Consider the following 23,596-nt stretch of genomic DNA (forward strand, 5'->3'; position numbering starts at 1 on the left):
GAGGGAGGCTGCGTTCCTTGTCCTCCGTAACACCGGTTTCAAGCAGAGGATATCTGTTTCTCCGTGAGGCAGTTTTTGCTGCTTATCGATCCCCTGGTGTTTACCCATTTGTCTGCTGTGATGACCTGCAGTCTGCCAGCATATCGACGCCTTTTTTGAGAGCAGATTGCTCACTGTCAGGCGTCTATCATCCGCCATTTGCCTGCCTCTCGCCTGTCCATTGCCTGCCTTACTCCTATCCAACACCCAACGCTCGAGGTTCACCTCCTCCGACAACAGTCAGCAAACTGATCGCCAACTGCCAGTGGAGCACCAGCACCAGCTGCTGCCTGGAAGTTCACTGTTACAGTACCTGCAGGTTTGATTACACGTGGCTGCCGCCATTTTGAGACAACAGCCAGGCCCCGTAGGACCCCTGGCCGGACTGACTGAGCCCCCTCTCCAGGATCCCTCAGCCCGACCGATCACTCCCTGCCTCTGGGGCTCTCACATCGACTGCCTGCTCCCTGCCGTCAGGACCCCCAGATCAACTGACTGCGCCCTATCACCAGGACCCCAGACCGACTGATTGCACCCGGCCTCCAGGATCCCACAACCACACCAAACACACCGGACCTCCAGGACCCCTGCCGGACCAACTGCATCCCGTCTCCAGGATCTCTAGCTGACCACATCCACCCCTGAGCTGCAGCTCCCCATTTGCCAACACATTTCGAAGCCAGAGAGGCCATCTTGGATAATCCTGGAAGCCCTAGCTCCGATCTTTGGGTGGGGCAAATCCCATCCTGGGACACCTGCTGGAGGCTTGAAGCTCATTGTCAGCCTCTCATGCATCAGGCTACTGAACACTTGGAGGTTTCATTAGTATATGACTGTTATATAGTAGATTTTCTTTTAAAAAAATTTAAGTTTTTATTTCTTGACTTTTCTTGCTCTCTTTTCCTTTTGTTTACCTGTTCCCTCAGAGTCTCTTTCTCCCTTTTTTGCATGCTAACATCTGATTTCTTTTGATTACACTCTCACCCTTTCTATTTTCTAGAATTTCTGTATATTCTTTTCTTATCCCATTAACACCACATTCTACATCTCTCTGCATCCTCTTTCTCCTCCATTAGACCCTGCAGACCTTATTGCAAACCTGTTTGTTTTACTGAAGACAATATTTGAACTCATTTTGTTTATTATGACAATTTTGTTATTGTCCCCATAGAAGCTATTTGGTCTAGGATTGCATAGTGTCTGATTTGGGCACTGCTAATATTGATCTCCCCTTAAAGAAAGGGTTTTGGAAACCTTTAGGGCCACTATAAGCCTATAGGGGGAAATCTGCAATACCCCAGATCTGCACTGCTAGAGGGGAAGATATGTGAACAACATGAAAAAACAAGGGAAGAAAATGATCCAAACAAATCTAGATTCTATATTCATAGAATCCAATGACAGTATGTTAGAAGAAATGTCAGAAAAGGACTTCAGATTATACATGATTAAGATGATTCACGAAGCAAAGGATGAGATAAGAGAGCAAATGCAGGCAATGAATGATATTACCAATAAGCTGAAAGAGCACATGCAGGAAGCAAAAGATCATTTCAACAAAGAGATAGAGATTTTCAAAAAAAAAACCAAATGGAAATCCTGAAATGAAGGAGACAATAAACCAAATAAAAAACTCAATGGAAAGCATCACCAACAGACTAGACCACTTGGAAGACAGAACCTCAGACAATGAAGACAAAATATTTAATCTTGAAAATAAAGTCGCCCAAACAGAGAAGATGGTAAGAAATCATGAACAGAATCTCCAAGAACTATGGGACATCATGAAAAGACCAAATTTAAGAATTATTGGGATTGAGGAAGGCACAGAGATACAAACCCAAGGAATGAACAACCTATTCAATGAAATAATATCAGAAAATTTCCCAAACCTGAAGAATGAAATGGAAAATCAAATACAAGAGGCTTACAGAACACCAAATGCACAGAATCACAACAGATCCACACCAAGGCACATTATAATGAAAATGCCTAACATTCAAAATAAAGATAGGATTTTGAAGGCTGTGAGAGAAAAGCATCAGATTACATATGGGGGAGACCAATACGGATAGCAGCCGACTTCTCAACCCAGACTCTAAAAGCTAGAAGGGCCTGGACCAACATATTTGAAGCTCTGAAAGAACGTGGTTGCCAACCAAGAATCCTATACCCAGCAAAACTAACCTTCAGATTTGAAGATGAAATAAAATCCTTCCATGATAAACAAAAGTTAAAAGAATTTACAAATAGAAAGCCTGCACTACAGAATGTTCTCAACAAAATATTCCATGAGGAGGAAATGAAAAACAACAATGGAGGTCAGCAAAGGGAGGAACTACCTTAGAGAAAAACCACTCAAAGAAGAAACCAAGCCAACATAAAAACCAAAAATAAGCCAAATGACTGGGAATACAAATCACTTCTCAATAATAACCCTGAACGTTAATGGCCTAAACTCATCAATCAAAAGACATAGACTGGCAGATTGGATTAAAAAGAAAGACCCAACAATATGCTGCCTGCAAGAGACTCATCTCACAGAAAAAGACATCTACAGTCTAAAGGTGAAAGGATGGGAAAAAACCTACCACGCACATGGACTCAGTAAAAAAGCGGGGGTTTCCATCCTTAAATCAGATAAAGTGGACTTCAAGCCAAAGTTAGTCAGAAGGGATAGAAGAAGGACATTTCAGACTGCTTAAGGGAACCATAAATCAGGAAGACGTAATGATAGTAAATATTTATGCCCCAAACAATGGTGCATCCCTGTACATCAAACAAATCCTTCTCAATTTCAAGAATCACATAGACCACAACACAATAATTCTGGGTGACTTTAACGCACCGCTGTCACCACTAGATAGATCTTCCAAACTAAATCCAACCAAAGAAACCATAGAACTCAATAACAAACAATAAACTAGACTTATTAGACATACATAGAATATTCCATCCATCAACGAGCGGATACACTTTCTTCTCAGCAACACATGGAACCTTCTCGAAAATAGACCATGTGTTATGCCACAAAGCAGCCCTTAGGAAATGCAAAAAAATAGAGATACTGCCTTCTGTTCTATCAGATCATAATGGACTGACTGAGAGTAGAAATCAATGACAAAATAAAAAAGGGAAATTACTCCAACACTTGGAGACTAAATAATATGCTATTGAATGAAACATGGATAACACAAAACATCAGGGAAGAGATTAAAAAATTCTTAGAGGTCAATGAGAACGATGACACAACATATCAAAATCTCTGGGACACTATGAAAGCGGTACTAAGAGGAAAGTTCATTGCATGGAGTGCATTCCAGAAAAAAATGGAAAGTCAACAACTAAATGACCTAACATTACAGCTCAAAGCCCTAGAAAAAGAAGAACAGAATAACAGCAAAAGTAGTAGAAGACAGGAAATAATTAAAATCAGAGCTGAAATCAATGAAATTGAAACAAAAGAAACAATTCAAAAAATTGACAAAACAAAAAGTTGGTTCTTTGAGAAAGTAAACAAAATAGACAAACCCTTAGCCACACTAACAAAGAGAAGGAGAGAGAAGACTCAAATTACTAAAATACATGATGCAAAAGGAAATATCACGACAGACACCACTGAGATACAGAACATAATGAGAAGCTACTTTGAAAAGCTGTATTCCAACAAAATAGAAACTACCAAAGACATTGACAAATTTCTAGAAACATATGCTCCTCCCAAACTGAACCAGGAGGACATACACGATTTAAACAGATCAATATCAAGCAATGAAATAGAAGAAGCCATTAAAAATCTACCATCCAAGAAAAGCCCAGGACCAGACGGATTCTCAGCCGAGTTCTATAAGACCTTCAAAGAACTCATTCCAATACTTCTCAAAGTAGTCCAGGAAATAGAAAAGGAGGATACCCTACCGAACTCATTCTATGAAGCTAATATCACCCTCATACCCAAACCAGGCAAAGACACATCAAGGAAAGAAAATTTTAGACCAATATCCTTGATGAATATAGATGCTAAGATCCTTAACAAAATATTGGCAAACCGTATCCAAAAACATATTAAGAAAATTGTGCACCATGATCAAGTGGGGTTCATCCTTGGAATGCAAGGATGGTTCAACATTCATAAATCAATAAACGTAATCCATCATGTCAATAGACTTACGGATAAGAATCATATGGTTATTTCAATTGACACAGAAAAAGCGTTCGACAAAATACAACACCCCTTCATGCTCAAAACACTAGAAAAAATAGGGATAGTAGGAACATACCTGAACATTGTAAAGGCTATTTATGCTAAGCCCATGGCCAACATCATTCTTAATGGAGAAAAACTGAAGCCATTCCCTTTAAAAACAGGAACAAGACAGGGATGTCCTCTTTCACCACTTCTATTCAACACTGTCCTCGAAACTCTAGCCAGAGCAATTAGACAGACTAAAGAAATTAAAGGGATACGAATAGGAAAAGAGGAACTTAAGCTGTCATATTTGAGGATGACATGATTCTATATTTAGAGGATCCAAAAACCTCCTCCAGAAAACTTCTAGACCTCATCAATGAATTCAGCAAAATAGCAGGCTATAAAATCAACACGCATAAATCTACAGCATTTTTATACGCAAGCGATGAAACAGCTGAAAGGGAAAACAACTCCATTTGCTATAGCCTCAAAAAAAATAAAATACTTGGGCATCAATCTAACCAAAGAGGTAAAAGATGTCTACAATGAAAAGTACAAAACATTGAAGAAAGAAATTAAGGAAGACCTTAGAAGATGGAAAGATCTCCCATGTTCTTGGATAGGCAGAATTAATATTGTCAAAATGGCCATACTACCAAAAGTGCTATACAGATTCAATGCAATTCCAATTAAAATCCCAATGACATACCTTACAGAAATAGCAAGCAGCCATGAAATTCATCTGGAAGAATAAGAAACCCAGAATAGCTAAAGCAATCCTTAGCAGGAAGAATGAAACAGGGGGTATCGCAATACCAGAACTTCAACTCTACTACAAAGCAACAGTAACAAAAACGGCATGGTATTGGCATCAAATTAGACAGGTAGATCAATGGTACAGAATAGAGGACATGGGCACAAACCCAAATAAATACAATTTTCTCATACTAGACAAAGGTGCCAAAAATATGCAATGGAGAAAAGATAGCCTCTTCAACAAATGCTGCTGGGAAAACTGGAAATCCATATGCAACAGAATGAAACTAAACCCCTATCTCTCACCCTGCACAAAACTCAACTCACAATGGATCAAGGACCTTGAAATCAGACCAGAGACCCAGCATCTTATAGAAGAAAAAGTAGTCCAAATCTTCACCTTGTTGGCTTAGGATCAGACTTCCTCAACAGGACTCCCATAGCACAAGAAATAAAAGCAAGAATCAACAACTGGGACAGATTCAAACTAAAAAGCTTTCTCTCAGCAAAGGAAACTATCAGCAATGCGAAGAGAGAGCCCACAGGGTGGGAGAATATCTTTGCCACTCATACTTCAGATAGAGCACTAATTTCCAGAATATATAAAGAACTCAAAAAACTCTACACCAAGAATACAAATAATCCAATCAACAAATGGGCTAAGGATATGAACAGATACTTCACAGAAGAAGATCTACAAGCAATCAACAAACATATGAAAAAATGTCCACCATCTTTAGTAATAAGATAAATGCAAATCAAAACTACACTAAGATTCCATCTCACCCCAATTAGAATGGCGATTATCAAGAATACAAGCAACAATAGGTGTTGGAGAGGATGTGGGGAAAAAGGTACACTCATACATTGCTGGTGGGGCTGCAAATTAGTGCAGCCACTCTGGAAAGCAGTGTGGAGATTCCTTAGAAAACTTGGAATGGACCTACCATTTGACCCAGATATCCCACTCCTCGGCCTATACCCAAAGGACTTAAAATCAGCATACTACAGAGATACAGCCACATCAATGTTCATAGCTGCTCAATTCACAATAGCCAGACTATGGAACCAACCTAGATGACAATTGATGAATGGATAAAGAAACTGTGGTATATGTATATGTATATATATATATATATATATATATATATATATATATATACACACACACACACACAATGGAATATTACTCAGCTATAAAGAATAATAAAATTATGGCATTTGCAGGCAAATGGATGAAATTGGAGAATATCGTGTTAAGTGAGATAATCTCAAAATCCAAAAGACAAATGATCTCACTGATAAGCAGATGATGACACATAATGGGGGGGAGGGAGGGAGACAAGAATGGAGGAAGGAGGGACTGTATAGAGGGAAAAGAGAGGTGGGAGGGGTGAGGGGGAGGAAAAAATAACGGAATGAATCAAACATCATTACTCTATGTAAATGTATGAATATGCAAATGGTATGCTGTTACTCCATGTACAAACAGAAACAACATGTATCCCATTTGTTTACAATAAAAATTTAAAAAAAAAAAATCTAGGGGAGCCTAAGGGCCAGGGCAACACTGAGAGTCCCCAGGAGCACTAAGAGATCCTTAAATAAAGCACACTAACAAAAACAGAATTAATTTCCGGCCCATAGGAACACAATCTAAGTTAGTGATTGAAAAGTTCATTTCTGTGCACAAAAAGACCTTTTGGATAAGCTTGTTAAAATGCAGGTTCTTGGGCCTAACTTGAAAAGATGTTGACTCCAAAGGTGTGAGAACTGGCTGAGGAATCTGTCCTCAATAATCATCCCTGGGGACTCTCCTGCAGAAGGTCATTGGCTCACTCTTCAGAAAGACTTGGACTAGGCTGCCACTTACTTCATCAGTAATTTAGCACCTCTAAAGAAATGCCATGTGAACAGGAGAACATTAGAAAGTGAGGTACAGAAGACAAAAGGTGGGGCTCTACAGTCTGCACTGTCAAAATGAGAGAAAGGAAAACTCTGATTCACATTTTGGCTTTTTGGGAAAGGGCAAGAAAACCTGACCATTCTGATCAGTAAAATGGATTGCCACAGAGTGCATTAGTGCCCGCCTATAAGCCCAGTTACTTGGAAGGCCGAGGCAGGAGGATTTCAAGTTCAAGGCCAGCCTCAGCAACTTAGTGAGATTCTGTCTCATAATAAAACTAAAAAGGGCTGGGGATATAGCTCAGTGGAAGTGTGCTTTTGGGCTCAATACCAAAAAACAAACAAACAAACAAAAAAATGTAGTTATCCTATTAAGAATTAAAAACTAAGTTCTACATAGCAATTTCGTATGGTATATTGAACAATCTCCTCATATTCAAGACACCAATTAATACTGACTTGTCCTTGAAACATGAAGATACAACTGAGGGCTACTAAATGAAATTGCCTAAGAGGCCAGAGACTCCCCCCATGACATCCTATTAGTGCCATCCTCTCCATCAGACTGGGGCAGAAGGAAGGCTTTGTGTCTGAGTTAGGCATTGAGGGACAATGAGGAAGATGATAATCACAGCCAACATTACTGCCCACTTATGATGGGCCAGGCACTTCTCAAAGATGCTCTCCTGTCATCCTCACAGGAACTCTATGGGGTAGGAGCTGTTATCATGCCCACAATCACATTACTGGTTCTAGGACCAGGACTCTGGCCTGTATGCTTTCAGAATGTCCATGTCCCTAGATAATTTGCTGAACCAGAGGGATTCAGACAATTGGAAGTAAGGTTGACTATGAAGTGAAGACAGGAGAAGGAATGGGGAACTGTGTGGAAAAGAGGGAAAGGGAAGAGGAAGCTGTTTAGGGCAGGGCAGAGGATGGTGAAGCCTGGCTGCAGCTCAAGAGAGGAGGAATGGGAGAAAAGGCTGGGTTGAAGGGGTCTGCCAGTGGGGAATAAAAGGCTTGGGTTGAAATAAGCCAAACCCTCAAAACCGAATGTTTTCTCTGATAAGCAGATGCTGATCCATAGTCGGGGGTGGGTAGGGAAGAATAAATTTTGGATTATGCAGACGGGAGTGAGGGAAGGAGTGGGGCAGTGGGGATGGGAAGGACGGAAGAATGAAACAGACATTATTACCCTATATACATGTATGAAAAAATTTTTTAAAAAGACACTGGGGGAAAAAAAGGCTTGGGTCAAAGCTGTGCTTTAGGGACTCCTCTTGAAGAAGAGTATAAGATGGACTGAAAAGAGAAAGCCTCAAGCAGGGAAACCCGACAGGAAACCAATACAATGGGCACAAAGTGGAGTACTGGCAGTGAGGACAGAAAAGAAGAGGCAGGTTTGAGATACATAGTAGAGATAGAATGACCAGAATTTGGCTATTGTATGGGTGTGAAAAACAGAGGAACAAGGGTCATGAAATTTTTTATAGTTCAGTATCTTCAATCATTTGTTTTATTCATTTATTTTATTTTGATGGCATAAGATACTTAATTTGAAGTCAAAGAGTTTGTAAATATTTGCTCTGAATAGTAGGGACAGTCTGCATGTTTGAAACATATCCTTTGTGGGTATTTTGTTTTTGTCTAATATTTGTTTGTTTCCATAGCCTGTCACATGCTAAGCAGGTATTCTACCACTGAGATACACTCTTGGACTGCCAAATACACTTTAAAAGAAGATATTTAAAAATCCTTTGGACTTTTAATCATGGAAAATTTTAGAACACTGTTGTGCTTCATTCTTTCCATTTGTTTTGTATTTGATCTAGTTTTTGTTTTAAATATAATCAATGGAGAAAAACTGTAGCCTTCTCTGCAGTGGGGTTTGTGAGGTCTGGATCCTGCTCTGGGGTCTTAAATGAATAGCAGAGCCTAATCCTAAGGGAAGGCAGGAGAAGGCAAAGCCTGCAGACCCCTCAGTTCTGCATCTCTTGCTTTTTCCTGCTCTGTCTTGCTTCTTCTTCCATTATTCATGTTCTCTTTCCCATTTTTATTCCTGTTTCTTCCTTCTTTTCTTTAACACGTGGTCCACATTCCTCCCCCACTCCCCACTTTACTCCACTCTCCATTTCATTCCCTGTGTATTGGAGCCTGATGCTCAAGGCGCTTGACTGCATTTACTTGGAGCAGGCCAGATAAAGGGGGACCCAAGCAGAGGTCCTCACCCAGCTTGTGTAAGTAGTAAGGCACTGGGTGGCCTTGCTGCAACGTGGTTGAAGGGTCATTAAATATAACTCTCAAGTGATATTATGCTTAAGTGAATAGAGGATGAGGATGATAACTGATATGTTGGCATAAGCAAAATGTCCAAGCCTGGATTCTTACCACCAAATAAAAAATACCAGAAGATATAATTATAAATTAAGGGTTAAAAATAAAAAAGGAACCAGTTGTGACAGGGTATCTGGAAACAGAGGGAATTAATTCCCTTCGGTCCCACAGGGGATGGGGCAGCAATGACTGAGGCTGCATCTGTGTCAGGAATCCTTGTAGCCTCAGGGCCTCAGAGGCTGACCTAAGCGCATCTGAGATCATGTTCCTTCTGTGTGCTCCCATGCCTGGCAAGTCTAAAATAACTCCTCACATGGTCTTGATTTGGGGTATAAGAGGAAGCAAGAGGCAGATCACTTAATCAGAGTGAGTCCTAAGAGACTCTGGAATTTCAGCCTCCACATCCTGGGTCCTCCTACCATCCCAATGACACTCACTTTCTTTGCCCCTCTTCAGACCTGTGATGCTTGTGCCAATCAAGTGTCATTAATAGGCTTACACCTCTCAGGGTTTTTTAAAACCTTCTCTTGAACTCTGCAATGTTTATTGCCAGTTGAAAGGTCACTGAGAATATCAGCCCCTGTAGAGTAGGAGCAGAGGACTATAGCCTCCAAAGATGGTGATATTCAACTCCTACTGCTCTGAGTGTGGAGAAGAAAAGTCACACACTCTTCTGTGCTTGGCCCTAGACTGCTGCCTGAGAGAGCAAGGCCCGCTCCAGTACCCTCCTCCATACACTGGCCACAAGAGGAGGGGAGCCCAGGGGTATCCCCAGGCCATGGAGCATGGCAAGTGTCACAGACAGCCCTTATGCTTGCCTGTCTGCATGGGTATGCAAAATGGTAATTAAATTGCACATGCTGCCAGGAAAATGGTCAACCCTTCTCTTTATAGATTCTGGACAACTGAACAAGAAGACAGAAATTATAAAAATCCCATGTGGTTGTATAAAAGTTCATTTCTGGCATTTACCACTGCTTATCATTTATGCCTAATTATCATGTGACTCAATAACCATTATGAAAATTACAAAGCATGGATCGAACTAATGGCTTTATTTTCTGGGGACATGAACTTACACTCATGAATGTATCAGTTTCCTGCTCATGTAGTTAAGCCATATACAGATGCTCCCTTATCATCTGCTCCCAAAAATAAAAACAACAAAGTGAGGTCCACCACTACACTGAGCAAAGACTCTGAGGGAAATGTCAGTTATTATTGCTCCCACCACAGAACGTAGTTCTGGGCTCCAATTATATTTTCCCATCCCTTTTTTAATCTTTACTTTATTTGGTTGGTCCTATAAAAAGAAATACCTTTTTGTGAAGCTAGTTGATATTTTTAAAATCCTAAAGGAAAGAAAATGAAAAACTTCAATGAATTACAGGAGGAAAACACATAAAACTATTTAAAATAGCTCCCACCAACAAATAGAATTCTCCAGAAATAATTCCCATCCTTGGAGACTTGAATAATATTTTAAACACACTGGCTTTCCCATGTAAACACATCCATATTTGGATGTGTTTCTGAGTTCTGCTGTACTTGCAGGGCAGCTGCGGGAGCAGGCACACAGTTCAGACATCCAAGCTGGAGAGTAGCCCACCTTCCACAGTTGTCAGATATTGTGGTCCAATTTCTAACTACTGATTTGAAAAGGAGAGGCCATCAAGAGCTCAGGAGCCCTGCTTCGAGATTTTCTCCCTTCCCGTCCCTCAATCTCCCTGCCCTTTCGGTACTGAGAAATGAACCAGGAATGCTCTACCACTAAGCTCTGTCCTTTTTTATTTTTTATTTTGAAACAGGTCTTGTTAAGTTGCTGAAGCTGGCCTCGAACTTGTGATCCTCTTGCCTCAGTCTCTCAGGTATCTCTTTACCTCTTTTTTCTGGGGGATTGAACTCAGGGGCACTCAACCACTGAGCCACATCCCCAGCCCTATTTTGTATTTTATTTAGAGACAGGGTCTTACTGAGTTGCTCAGCACCTCGATTTTGCTAAGGCTGGTTTTAAATTCAAGATCCTCCTGACTCAGCCTCCTGAGCCACTGGGTTACAGGCACGTGCCACTGCACCTGACCTCTTTACTTCTTTTATTATTGTTCAGCCTACCTGGATCAACATTCTTCTTTTTTCTTATTCATATTCACATCTTCTGACTTTTTTTGGGAGGGTGGTACTGGGAATTGAACTTAGGGGCACTGTATCACTGAGCTACATCCCCAGCCTTTTTTATATTTTATTTGGAGACAGGGTCTTGCTAAGATGCTGAAGGTCTTGCTAAGATGCTGAGGCTGGCCTCCAAATTGCAATCCTCCTGCCCCAGCCTCCCAAGCCATGTGGCATCTAGCCTGGCCTGATATTTCTTATCTCAGGCTACATCATTATTAGTATAGTATAGTATTAGTATAAATACTTCAATTGCTTCCTTTTCTCTTCACATGCAAGCCTCAAAAACACCTTAAATTACCTATGGTTCCCTTGCTTTTTCTAGGCCTTTGGTCCATCTAAAGAAGTGTAAACTTTGCCCAAAAGGCAATGCAGATACAGAAATGCATGGGTTCCAGGGCAAAGATCTATCAAGCTGGTTTGCTCCCAGTCTAGGGACACTAAGACCCTGCTGCACCCACAGGCACCCCTACTGACTACAGTTTCTGCTTTTATAGACTTTGTTTATATATTCCCATCTACCTACCCTGAAGCTAAAATGCTCCATCTTCCCACACATCCCACTTCCATAAGCAGGGAGCAGTTGACCCATATCCAATTTCAACAACCCTGCCAACTTCACTCTCATATTCCCACGTGTGGAAACAAGGGTAGATGTTCCACCAATTCTTAAAACTCTCATACTTAACAAGCTATCATTTAAGCAAGTAGAATCTACTCCAAATTGTACCAAGGGAACAAATATAGCAACAATTATTATTAAAACCCATCCCTACTACATGCAAAAAGTAAAACCATGAATATTCTCCTTGGAAAGAACAGAGGCTATTTAGATTTCAGTCCAAAATAAAGAAAACTAGAAAAGCTGGTACCTTAGCCAGAGATTATTTAATCCCAGTCCTCTTTCTCAGAGTCAGTCTGTATATGGAATGGATAATTCAGGACAGTAGTTCTTTTTGGATTATAAACCCCCAAAAGGCAGGTGTGGAATGTGCCTGAACGAACCAGACTCATTTCAGGTACAGGTCAGATGTCAGTGCCTAACATGTTTTAGTAAATGCTCTGTACATGTGAGCCACTGTGTGATTTTTCTGCCCTTCTCCATCATGAGGACTCCTCTGTGCCAGGCATTGTTAGAAAGAACAAGACCATTTCCCCAAGGGGAGTGAGAGAAGCATGTGTATGTGAAAAAGTAGTCAAGTGTCCTAGGTGTTAAGTGCATCTGCAGTTAACACTTCAGGATATTAGAAAGACATGGGTAGTTTGGGGCCAACAGAGGGAGAAAGGTCCCTGAAGGCTACTCAGAAATGCTGATACAAGTTGAAGCTCATAGACCAAAAGGGTGTTGGCCAGGTGGGCCAGAATGAAACAGCAGAACTAAGGTGGTTCACAAGGCTGACTCAGGGAGTGAGGCTGGGAAGCAAAGGGAAGAGATAGGGAGGTGCCAGATCTTAGGGCACATGTCACTCCAGACAGAGAGACCTTTCTTTCTCCTAGCAGTAAGGAAGTAGCACTGCTGGTTTTCAGAAGGACAGGAACATGAGCAGGACTTGGGTTCAGATGGTGTGCATGTGCTTTTTCCCTGCTCCTGGTCACTCCTGGCCTTTCTCTCCTGGACTCACTCTGGCTCAAGAGAAGTGGAATGGTGATCTGAGCAGCAAAATGGGGAAAGAGGGAGCAGAACTGGAGCTGAGCATCTCTCTTCCTCCTCAGGGGCGAGCCTTCCTGCAGTAAGCAGGCCTTCTCTTCTGCTCCTCATTGCCCCCAAGTCTTGCCTGAATAATTCTCCCATAGGGGAACATACTGCACCAGGGCTGCTGGCCACTGGAAGAGTCTGCCTTATCCTGGGCTTCTGTGATAAAAGGTCCAGGGACCCAGGAAATGAAGCCATTTCCTCCAACCTGGTCTTACCAACAACAAAAGAGGACCCTAAGAGAACCCAACAGAAAACTGGATTGGCAGGATATGAAGGTGGAAATAAATAGATCAGTTAGGAAATTATTATGAAAGTCCATGAAAAAGATAATGAGTGCCTAGAAGAAGGCCAGTGCCAGGAAGGAGGAGGAAGACCAAGGGCCGGGACATAACAAAAAGGGAGCATTTTTCATGGAAGAAGCAGGGAAGAGGTACATTCTAACTTCATCATGAACACACCCACTTCTACTGCCATGAGATTTTTTGAAGACTACCAAACTGGGGAAGTATGTGCTCCTCATAAGCTTTTCAATCTCAGTTCCTAAGACAGAATGAGAAAGCACAGATACTGTTAGCAGGGCCCTATGTGTCTTACCGATGTATGGGACAGGCCAGGCTGACTGGCCCCCTCCTCCATAGGGGTCCTGGGGCTTGGTGCTCAGAGCACTTGTGTGAAGAGCAGAATCAGAATTGGTCCTAAGGAAGGGAGGAGAGAGTCTGGCTGAAATGCAGTATTCTTTATTGATTATTACCAACAGGAAAGAAAGGCAAGAACAATAGACTTATAATCATCTAAAACATGAAGGGTCAGGACCTACCTGTAATCATTTATATCAATGGCAGCCTGCGAGGATCACCACTCCCCAAAAGATTTTAATTTGTACTCATATAGCCTCACACTTTGACATCTTGGTGATCTATTTCAACAAGGCAGTTCTCACATTCATGACTTCCCTCTAAGACCTTCCTTTTCTTCTTTGCCACTCAGAAGATGGCTGTGACCAGTACAATGTGCAGCTAGCTAAGTATTCGCTATCTGGAAGTGCCCGCTCCAACGTGAAGGAGCCCCCAGGAAAGATCCCTTCAGGGCAAATGCAAAGTCAAGACTATTTTCAAAATAACACTACAGTGTTCCTGGCCTTTCTGGTTCACACAGTGTGATATGTGAAGCCATCACAGACTGCAAGCACAGCAGAGAAGCCTGCTGCCTTCAAGAGCTTTGTAAAAAGTATAATGATGTAACTATTCTCAGCAAATTTTTTTTGTTTTGGAAAATATGAAGGTGTTTCTTTAAAAGAGATATTTACATTAATGTAAAGTGGGCTTACTGTTATTTTTGAATGCATTAACAGGTATTCTTAAAATCTCTCAATTTAAATTTTAATATCAATATATTAATATCAATAGATATATTCATATAAACAAATACTCTTTGAAGGCTTCCATGTTTTAAAAGGGTATAAGGCAGTTTTAAGACAAGAAATTTGGGAAATGCTGATCAACAGCAAATTTATGAAATTCTCCTCTAGTTTACATAGAGCATCAGCTTCAAGAGACAATTATTTATCTCATCCAAGGGTCAAACTGTCTGCCATAAATAGTACATGTGAGACATGTCAAGTTAGTCTAAAATGTTTTGTGGTCCAATCCAGGTGACAGTCTCATGTGACCATTAAGCCACATAGCTTCAGACAAGGGGAAGAGGCCAACAAGAGAATCCATGTTATACAACAGGAGGAGTGTGGGCTCTGGGAGTAGAGACCTGGGTTCAACTTCCATCTCCTTTACAGATTAAAAGAAACTCAAGGGTATGTCAATCAAATGCAGAGATAATTGTGAAAATGTGAATACAGACTGGGTATTAGATGATGTTAAAAAATTATTGTTGGGGCTGGGGTTGTAGCTCAGGGTAGAGTGCTTGCCCAGCATGTGTGAAGCACTGGGTTTGATTCTCAGCATTACATATAACTAGGTAAAATAAAGTCCATTGACAACTAATATGTACATATATATATATAAATTATTGTTAATTTTGTTAAGTGTAATAACAAAATTTTTTCTTTTTAAGATTTTTCATTGGCCTTGGTCTGGTAAAGGATATTTGTAGGTAAAATATTTTATCTAGCTGGTTGTGGGGTTGGGGTATGAAGTGGAGGGTAGAAAGGAAACAAGACTGGTAGAACACCAATTGACACTGAAGCTGAGGGATGGGCACAAGGGGCCCCTTACAATCTTCTTTCTTTTGTGTATGTTTAAAATTTTGCAATATTAGAAGGATTTTTAAAATTCAAGTCCTTCACATATTAGCTGAGGGAACTTGGACAAGTCATTTGGTCTCTTAAAACAGAAATTTAATACTCATTCTTGCAGTGTATTATTGTAAGGATTGAAAAAAAATGACCAGGTAGAACACTTATTTATGGAGAGGGGCCCAAAGGGATCCTGACAATTGTTGATGCTACTGAACACTTGTGCTTCCCATGTGTCTTTTAATCCTTTTTAATCCTCACAACCATCCCATGAGGGGTATAATTATCTCCAGTTTTCAGATACCCAAACTGAGGCATACAGAAGTTAATCTGCTCCAGACCTCAAGTTCTTACACTGTGCCCTGCACAAATGGTGAACTTTCCGTTTTGTTCCAACACCTTATACACAACTGGCATAAACATACTTGGCAGCCAGATAATATATGAAGAATATCAGGGCAATCAAATTGTCTCCTTCTTTAGATATTTTCTAATCTACTTCTAGTAAGAAACAGCCCACATACCTGTTAAGTGCAGATGTTAGTCTGAACCCAGGATGCTTTTCTTCTTTCCAAGGAGGCTGCTGTCTTTAAAAACCAGGACAAATAAACATACAAGGAAAAGAAATTTAATCCACAGGAGCAAAAAGAGAGCCTCAGACCTGAGTTTGAGAAAAGGTCTCTACTCACCTAGCCCCACAACCTGAGTCACTTAAAAATGCCCCAGGCCTCATTCGCTTTCTCATTATTGTGAAAACAAGGCCAGATTGAATGATCTCTCAGTGCCTAGAAGCTCTGATTTCCAGGATAACCACCCCAAACCCACAAGAATAGGATTAGCTAGCTGAGGATATAAGGCATTAACAAAAGGGCAAATAAACACCTCTAAATGTTTTCTGAAACTGACCAACTCCATGATCAAGCCCTCTCTTGGTGATATGAGGTCTTACTCTAGATGTATAAAAAAATTACTCCTTATCACACAACTTGATTATGTGTAGGGGGTGCTTAGGCAATCCTGGATACAAATACTTTACATTCCTATTTGAATGGACGTGAAAAGGATTATAGTCTTTACAGTCACCAGGAGTATGAAAATACTACTCTGACTAATCCTAGTGCTCTGGAAAGCATAAGACACTGTTTATTGGATACATGTAAGAAAACTGCCAGTTTGGAGATATGCTTTTTCTGATTTAAAATAACATACTGTATTTATCCAACAAACTTGATCCCAAGATTCTTAAAGGTAATTAAAAACCTGCTTGAGGTTGGAGACAGTTCTTTCTATCTTTATTTCCTTTTCCAGAACTAGAGTATATGTCAGTAGTAAGTGCTTGGTCAAGATTTGCCCAGAGAAGAGACCTCAACCCAGAATGCTAATTTTTAAAAATATACATGTACATTCCAAATGCCTCCTAAATCAGGCTTGGTGACCTGAGAATGATACCACAGGGCTGGGGATATGTCTCAGTGGTCGTTTTCTTGCCTAGCACGTGTAAGGTCCTGGGTTCAATCCTCAGCACCAGACACAAACACACAAAATCTGAAAATGATATTATACAAACGGATGCAGAAGTCCTTTACAGTTAATTTTTGTACAAAAATACTCAGAGATCCTAAGTCAAATCACTGTGCAAATTACCATTTTAGGAGTCTTTTATTCCTTTTTAGTTGCTTATGAAGACACCCTGAGAAAAGACATTTATTTTTCCATGTCTCAAATAGAAGAATACCAAAACTGAGTATTCTGTTGGCAAATATATTCCAAATGTGTTTTGCTTTTTAAGTATGAAGATCTAGATTCACTTAATTTTTCATTTTATACTTTCATACAAGCCCATGATTATACATTGAAAGATTAAGTTTCATAAGAGAAAACAAGACTGTTTTATACTAAAACTGCCTAAAACAACATTCTCAGTGAATAAAATAAAGTAAAATCATTTTAAAAATAACATCTGCATATCTTTTAAAATATCTTTTAAATATAGCTTGCTTACCTTGGCCAACTCTCATCCAGGGGCTGTGAAGAGTAATTGGCTCCAAAAGCACTACCATCAAAGTAGAATTTTTAATAAAGGAAAAATAATGGAAAGTTGAAGCAAAATTAAGAAGCTGAAATTGTAGAGAGCTAAATAACCATGTTTTTTACTCTTATCTCTATCTCTATACCTGACAGTTTTTTCTTCATGCCTTCTCTTATCAACTTCCTCTAGCACAGTCTATTCCTCTATCTGCTAACCAGTGTTTTCTCTGCATGATTCATTTGGGGCATTTCTTATTTTTCTGCATGCCCAGCATCTTCCATTTTCAAGAACCATCTCCACTCCCACCCCAAACCCAGTTAGGCTGCCATTCTGTGTAGGCCTCCCCATCCCATGGATGGACCCAGTCAAGGCATCTCATCCCCCTGGAAACAAATGATTGGCTCAAGGATGGGTTCATGACACAAGCAAGACCAAGGAAGAATATATATATATATATATATATATATATATATATATATATATATATATATATTTTTTTTTTTTTTTTTTTTTTTTTTGGTACTGGGGATTAAACCCAGGGGTGCTTTAACCACTGAGCCACATCCCCAGCCATTTTTATAATTTTATTTAGACACAGGGTGCCACTGAGTTGCTTAGGGCCTTGCTAAGTTGCTGAGGTTGGCTTTGAACTCATGATCTTCCTCCCTCAGCCTCCCCAGCTGCTGGGATTACAGATGTGCACCACTGCACTGGGCTGGAAGAATGCTTTTGAAGGCAGGGAAAAGGAGTGACACCAATTGAGGTGGAGAACCTGAAAGCTATTTGAATCTGATAGCTTCCCTTGGAGAAGGCTTGCTGGTGCATGAAGCCTACACAAAAGTACAGAACCACAGAACTACAGAACCCTGGATCTCACTCTTGAGCTTATAGTGACAAGCCAATAAATTTCCTTTTTCCAACTTAAGGTGAGTTCCTGCTTCTTATAACCAAGACAACTGCATTAGATTTATGGAGACACTTTTATAAATTCTGTTTTGCTCCTTGGGACTAGCAGGCCTCAGAACATGTTCCAGATGGAGAAAGAAATGGGATGCTGCACTGTACACACCAAGTACAGTAGAGTTATCTGCATTTAGTTAATTGCACCCATGGGATGTCTTAGGACATTTTAAATCTATTATTCTCTTGCATTGAAAAGCTTTGATGATTTTCTTCCACCTGAAAGGCAAAATTAAACTTTGTTGGCTTGGTAATTGCATCGCTCCACAATTAGGTTACATAGTTACTTGTCTGCTCTCACCTATACTCCAGCTGACTGGGTTCCATGAATACATCCTGTCCTTCCTGTCTCTTTGTCTTTGCTAATCCATTTCCCTTTCCCTGCTCCTGTGTGGAACACAGCCTTCTCAAAGACCTGGCTCACCTTCTTGTCGCCCTCACCAAAATCAAGCCCATTCTTTTTGTCTCCTCTATCACTGATTGTTAGATAAAATATATCAATAATGCTTTTGATCCCAAACCACATCCCCAATCCTTTTTTATTTATTTATTTATTTTGAGACGGGTCTCGCTAAGTTGCTTAGGACCTTGCTAATTTGCTAAGGCTGGCTTTGAACTTGGGATGCTCCAGGCTTGGCCTCCCAAGTCGCTAGGATTACAGGTATGCACCACCATGCCCAGCTCCAAACCCTTATATCTTAAGGTAGAAATAATAAAGAAGATACAAGGTGTGCATTAAGACATCAGAAATTTGGAAATGGACATAATAAGCACCTACTATGTGCCAGGCCTGTGCTGCATTCATCCTTCCACTTAATTGTAACCATCCTCGAAGGGAGATGGTTTTATCTCCATTTTATAGCTGAAGAACTGAGACTCAGTCCTAGAAGAGCTGAGAAATCCAAGACAGCAAGTATGGCAGATGAGGGGTTGAACCCACAGCTCACTGGCTCCAAAGTTCAAGACGCTTCACTAACTCACACTGCCTCTCAGGAAAGACTGAATTAACACCAAGTGCCCAGAAAATAAAATATATACCTGGAAGGTTCTGGGAAGAAGGACAGATGCTAGAAAATAAATTATCACTGACTTGGTCTCAGAGGGGAATGGGAGCCTTAATGGAGAAGGGATCTGTTGTGTATGCCTAGGCTGGGCATCTTGAGGAAATATAGAATCTGAAATTAGGAAGATATGGGTATAATGAGTTCTTAATGATTTAGTGTAAAAACATTTCCTTTGCCAAGAGAAGCATTATAATTTCAAGTTTCCTCTTCTCGGTATTCATTTTCTTTGTCATATCTCATCATCTTCTTTCTTAATCTGATGCTGAGCTAATACAATAAAACATTTTCTTTTTTTTTTTTTTTCTTTTGCACATATATTTTATTTTTTTTTATTTTATTGTAAACAAATGGGATACATGTTGTTTCTCTGTGTGTACATGGTGTAAAGGCATACCATTTGTGTAATCATAAATTTACATAGAGTAATGTTGTTTGATTCATTCTGTTATTTTTTCCCTTCCCCCCACCCACAATAAAACATTTTCAAGAGAGGAAATTCTTCAACTTTAGCTATTGGGTTTAACATATGTAAAGTAAAGATTAGAGCAGATCACAGTAGGAAACAGAAGAGGAAAAAGTCATAAAGAAATCAGAAGGACTATGAGACAATAAGCAGACTGGTGTTTCAGTTGGTAAGGCCATTAGGGAGTCTTACAAACTGTGGTTAGCTGCCTTTTTCTTTTCTACAAGATTTGATCAATCTCTGCCCAGAAAAACTTAATGCTGTGAAGCAGATGTTTGCCATTTTTCTACACTGCCATCCTTAAAACCTTTCAGTACAATTACACAGTATTGATAATTCAAATTAAAATGTAGTGGCATAATTATAATGATCAAATATTGGTTATTTCAATGTTGAGCTGTAAGTTAGCATTTCAACCTTCCTGATGTATATTAATAACATGAAAATGTAGTAAATTCCTGACATTTTTCACATAATTAAGCCAAGGTATCCAAAGTTAAAAGACGTGGCCTCTGAGTTCTATTATTTCTTACTGTCTCATCTATTTTGGTAGATATTTAAAAACCCAAGAACTGTGGGTTCTTGAGAACTCTCTTAAGAGAGTCACTAAAATTACAAGCTGACAGTTAAACTCAAAAGAAAGAAAACTTAAAAAGGCTTATCTGTTCTTTTTAAGATTTCAAAAAACTGCATTTAATTAGTCTTCAACACTGAGATGTCCTAAGAACAACCTGAAGACAGAAAAAACACCTTTATTTGTAAACTTAAATTTGTTTTTAATTCAACAAGCAGTTTTGGAGAGCCAGCATACAAACAAAAAAGAAGCACAAGACACAGAGTGATTTTTTTTTTTTTTTTTTTGTTCTCTCTGGGGATGGATCACAGGGCCTTGTGCATGCTAGGCAAGTGCTCTACCACTGAGCCACCCCTGAGCCTCCCTACTAGCCTCCAGGATATGTTTTTTTTTTTTTTTTTTTTTTTTTTTTGGTTTTTTGTGTGTTTGTGTTTTGCTTTCTTTTTTGGTACCAGGGATTGAACCCAGGGGCACTTTACCACTGAGCCATATTCCCAGTCCTTTTTCTTTTTTATCTTGAGGATCTCACTAAGTTACTTACACTAAGTTGTTAAGGCTAGTCTTGAATTTGTGATTCTCCTGCCCCAGCCTCCTGAGTCACTGGGATTGCAGGCATGTGCTACCATGCCTGGCCGGGGTTTTTAACAAGTCACACTAGCTCCTTCTTCAGAACCTCCTTAACAGCTTAGCTAGTTAAGCCTTAAAAAGTAAGCAAGGAAGGTGCTGGGGATGTGGCTCAGTGGTAGAGCACTTGCCTAACATGTGTGAGGCACTGGGTTTGATTCTCAGCACCACATATAAATAAGTGAATAAAATAAAGGCCCACCAACATCTAAAAAAATTATAAATAAAGTAAGCAAGGAAGAAGTGGCTGCAATGTATAGAAATAGAAATGAAGTCTGAAAAATGTCCCCATACCTACCATGGACCTTTTCTCTTCCCCTCTTTGGCTCCTCCTCCTTTGCCTTCCAACGGATGTTCCCTGAGGTGCTGCAGCCTCATTCTATGTGGACTGGCATTGCTTTCCAAGGACAGGATGGGGAAAAGGGACTCAGAATCACCGGGTACCAGGTAGCGTGGGAACAGGGGGAAACTAGAACCTCTGGGCCAGTGCCTCCTTGAGTGGAAAAGCCTGCCTCCCCTGATTGCCATAGTCAACTGCATCCTTACCTTGCCTCTAGTCCAGCAACTCTTGAATCTATGCCTCTAGCTCCCAACAGTTCTTGTGAACCACAGTCCCTATTTCCAACTGCCTATTTGGTTTCACTTCCAAAAGCACACCAGAGGCAGGTGTTATGGTGCACAGCTATAATCCCAGCAACTTGGGAGGCTGAGGCAGGAGGATCACAAGTTTGAGGTCAGCCTCAGCAATTTAGTGAGGTCCTAAGCAACTTAGCAAGACCTTGTCTCAAAATAAAAAATAAAAAGGGATGTGGATGTAGCTCAGTTGTAGAGCACCTCAGTGTTCAATTCTCAGTACAAAAAAACCAAAACCAAAAACAAAAAAAAAACAAACATACATCAGATATCTCACATTCTACCTAAAATTCAACCAATCACCCCTCACCCTCTCCCACCTGCCCTCTTCTTATACTTCATCTTATTTAATGAGGAGCCATCCACCTAGATGTTCAAGTTGGCATCTCAGAATCACCAGTCTTTCTTCCTTCTCCAAGTCCCTGTGGTCAGTTGAGGAAAATCCTTCTGCAGTTCAATCCATGGACAGAGACCCAACTCCTCACAACAAGGGGGTGTTAAAGGGAACAGCTCTTACTCCCTCTTCCCTGGAAGAAGGGGAGTAGCTCTTTTTTTTTTTTTTTTTTTTTTGATAAGAGAGGCATCTGTTGGCCAGTTACCAATAGTGGGTGGAGTCACTGAGCCACAGAAGCTCAAAACAAGTTCCACCCTGTCTTTTTTTTTTTTTTTTTTTTTTTTTTTTTGGTTCTGCCTGCCTAGTCAGGCTGAGCAAGGGGCCTGGATTCTTCTTTTGGCTTCTAGTCTCCGTGTGGTAATTGCACCTGGGGCAGACTTAGAACAGCCTTCTAGAGGTAGCCTGGAGGCCAGTCATTTTCTCTTCTGCCCTCTTAAACTCTGTTCTGCCAGGAACACAGTTTGTGGGCAAGCCTGTGACCTTCCACGCAGCTGGCAAGGTCAGTGGACTTGGAATCTGCTTAATAGAACCCAGAGTCAGATTTAATATATGAAACTGGTCACAATTTGGTTCCTTCCTAATTTCTCAGTCACATCTTTACTGTTAACCTCACTTCCTCTTGTCCCTTGACCTCTACGTCCCTCTGGAATACATCCTGAAGTCAATTTTAAGGCAGGTATATGAGCAGGATCTTTTTCAGTCTTTGCATCTTCCTGTTTCCCTCAGCATGGGCAGCAATAGGCTACCTGTGGAATTTTAAGTCAGAACATTTTCCCCTTAAAACTCTAAAGACCAATAATGTTTCCTTGTCCTTTGACATTACATGAGTGTTAGGTAAAAATGAGAAACCCTGGGTCAAAGATATGAAGTTTCTTAGTGGCAGGGCTTCTCTGAGCCTTACTATGTACTGTGAGACTCCAAAAGGGAACAGAGAGCATGGTGTTCCTACAATTTAATAGGCCATGCATTTCAAAGAAACAGTATCCTATAAATCTGTTCTAAAATTCTCATCTCATTGTGATTAAACAAATCACTGCAGAGAAGAGAGTCATTCCTAACTCTGACAGGCCTTAAGTCATCCTTTCAGGACTGTTCACAATAATGCACTCTCAACTTCGTTGGGAAGCTTCCTAAACATATGTTTTTTTTCTCCCTTTCAAAAAAAAAAAAAAATAACAAATCTCTTTTAGAAGGCATTTTCTACAATTGTTGAGTGTGCCACAATTTATTACTCACAGTCTGAGAAAAATTTCATTTGCTTAAATGTATGGTGCTTAAATAAGATGGTGTTAGGAATACAGCATGTTCATTGGCCTCAAGGAATGAGGAGCAAGGAAGGCTGCTAACAGCCTGGCAGCTGTAGACAGGGAGAAGAGTTTGTAGTCTGAGCTCCCCAGCTCAGGCCCCCAGCCAGGAACAAACCTTGGTGGCGCCTCTCTGCCTGTGGGGGGCCCAGCCAGGGCCCAGCTGTGGCGGTGCCCTGGCCTTTGCTTGTGGCAGCCACTGGGCCAACAGC

General features: G+C 40.5%; 1 protein-coding gene across 2 annotated transcripts in view; it reads right to left on the bottom strand.

The window, feature by feature from the left end:
* CRTC3 (CREB regulated transcription coactivator 3) overlaps positions 1-23,596 on the bottom strand; it is a 107,126-nt gene that overhangs the window by 25,957 nt on the left and 57,573 nt on the right. For both annotated transcript variants that reach the window (XM_079126831.1, XM_079126832.1), the window contains exons 4-6: positions 17,342-17,403; positions 15,864-15,926; positions 13,686-13,786 (exon numbers count right to left, since the gene is read on the bottom strand). In XM_079126831.1, coding sequence (XP_078982957.1) covers positions 13,686-13,786; positions 15,864-15,926; positions 17,342-17,403 — 226 coding nt within the window. The remainder of the gene's footprint in view (positions 1-13,685; positions 13,787-15,863; positions 15,927-17,341; positions 17,404-23,596) is intronic.

The sequence above is a fragment of the Sciurus vulgaris genome (genome assembly GCF_902686455.1).
Source record: "Sciurus vulgaris genome assembly, chromosome: 2".
Classification (NCBI taxonomy): domain Eukaryota; kingdom Metazoa; phylum Chordata; class Mammalia; order Rodentia; family Sciuridae; genus Sciurus; species Sciurus vulgaris.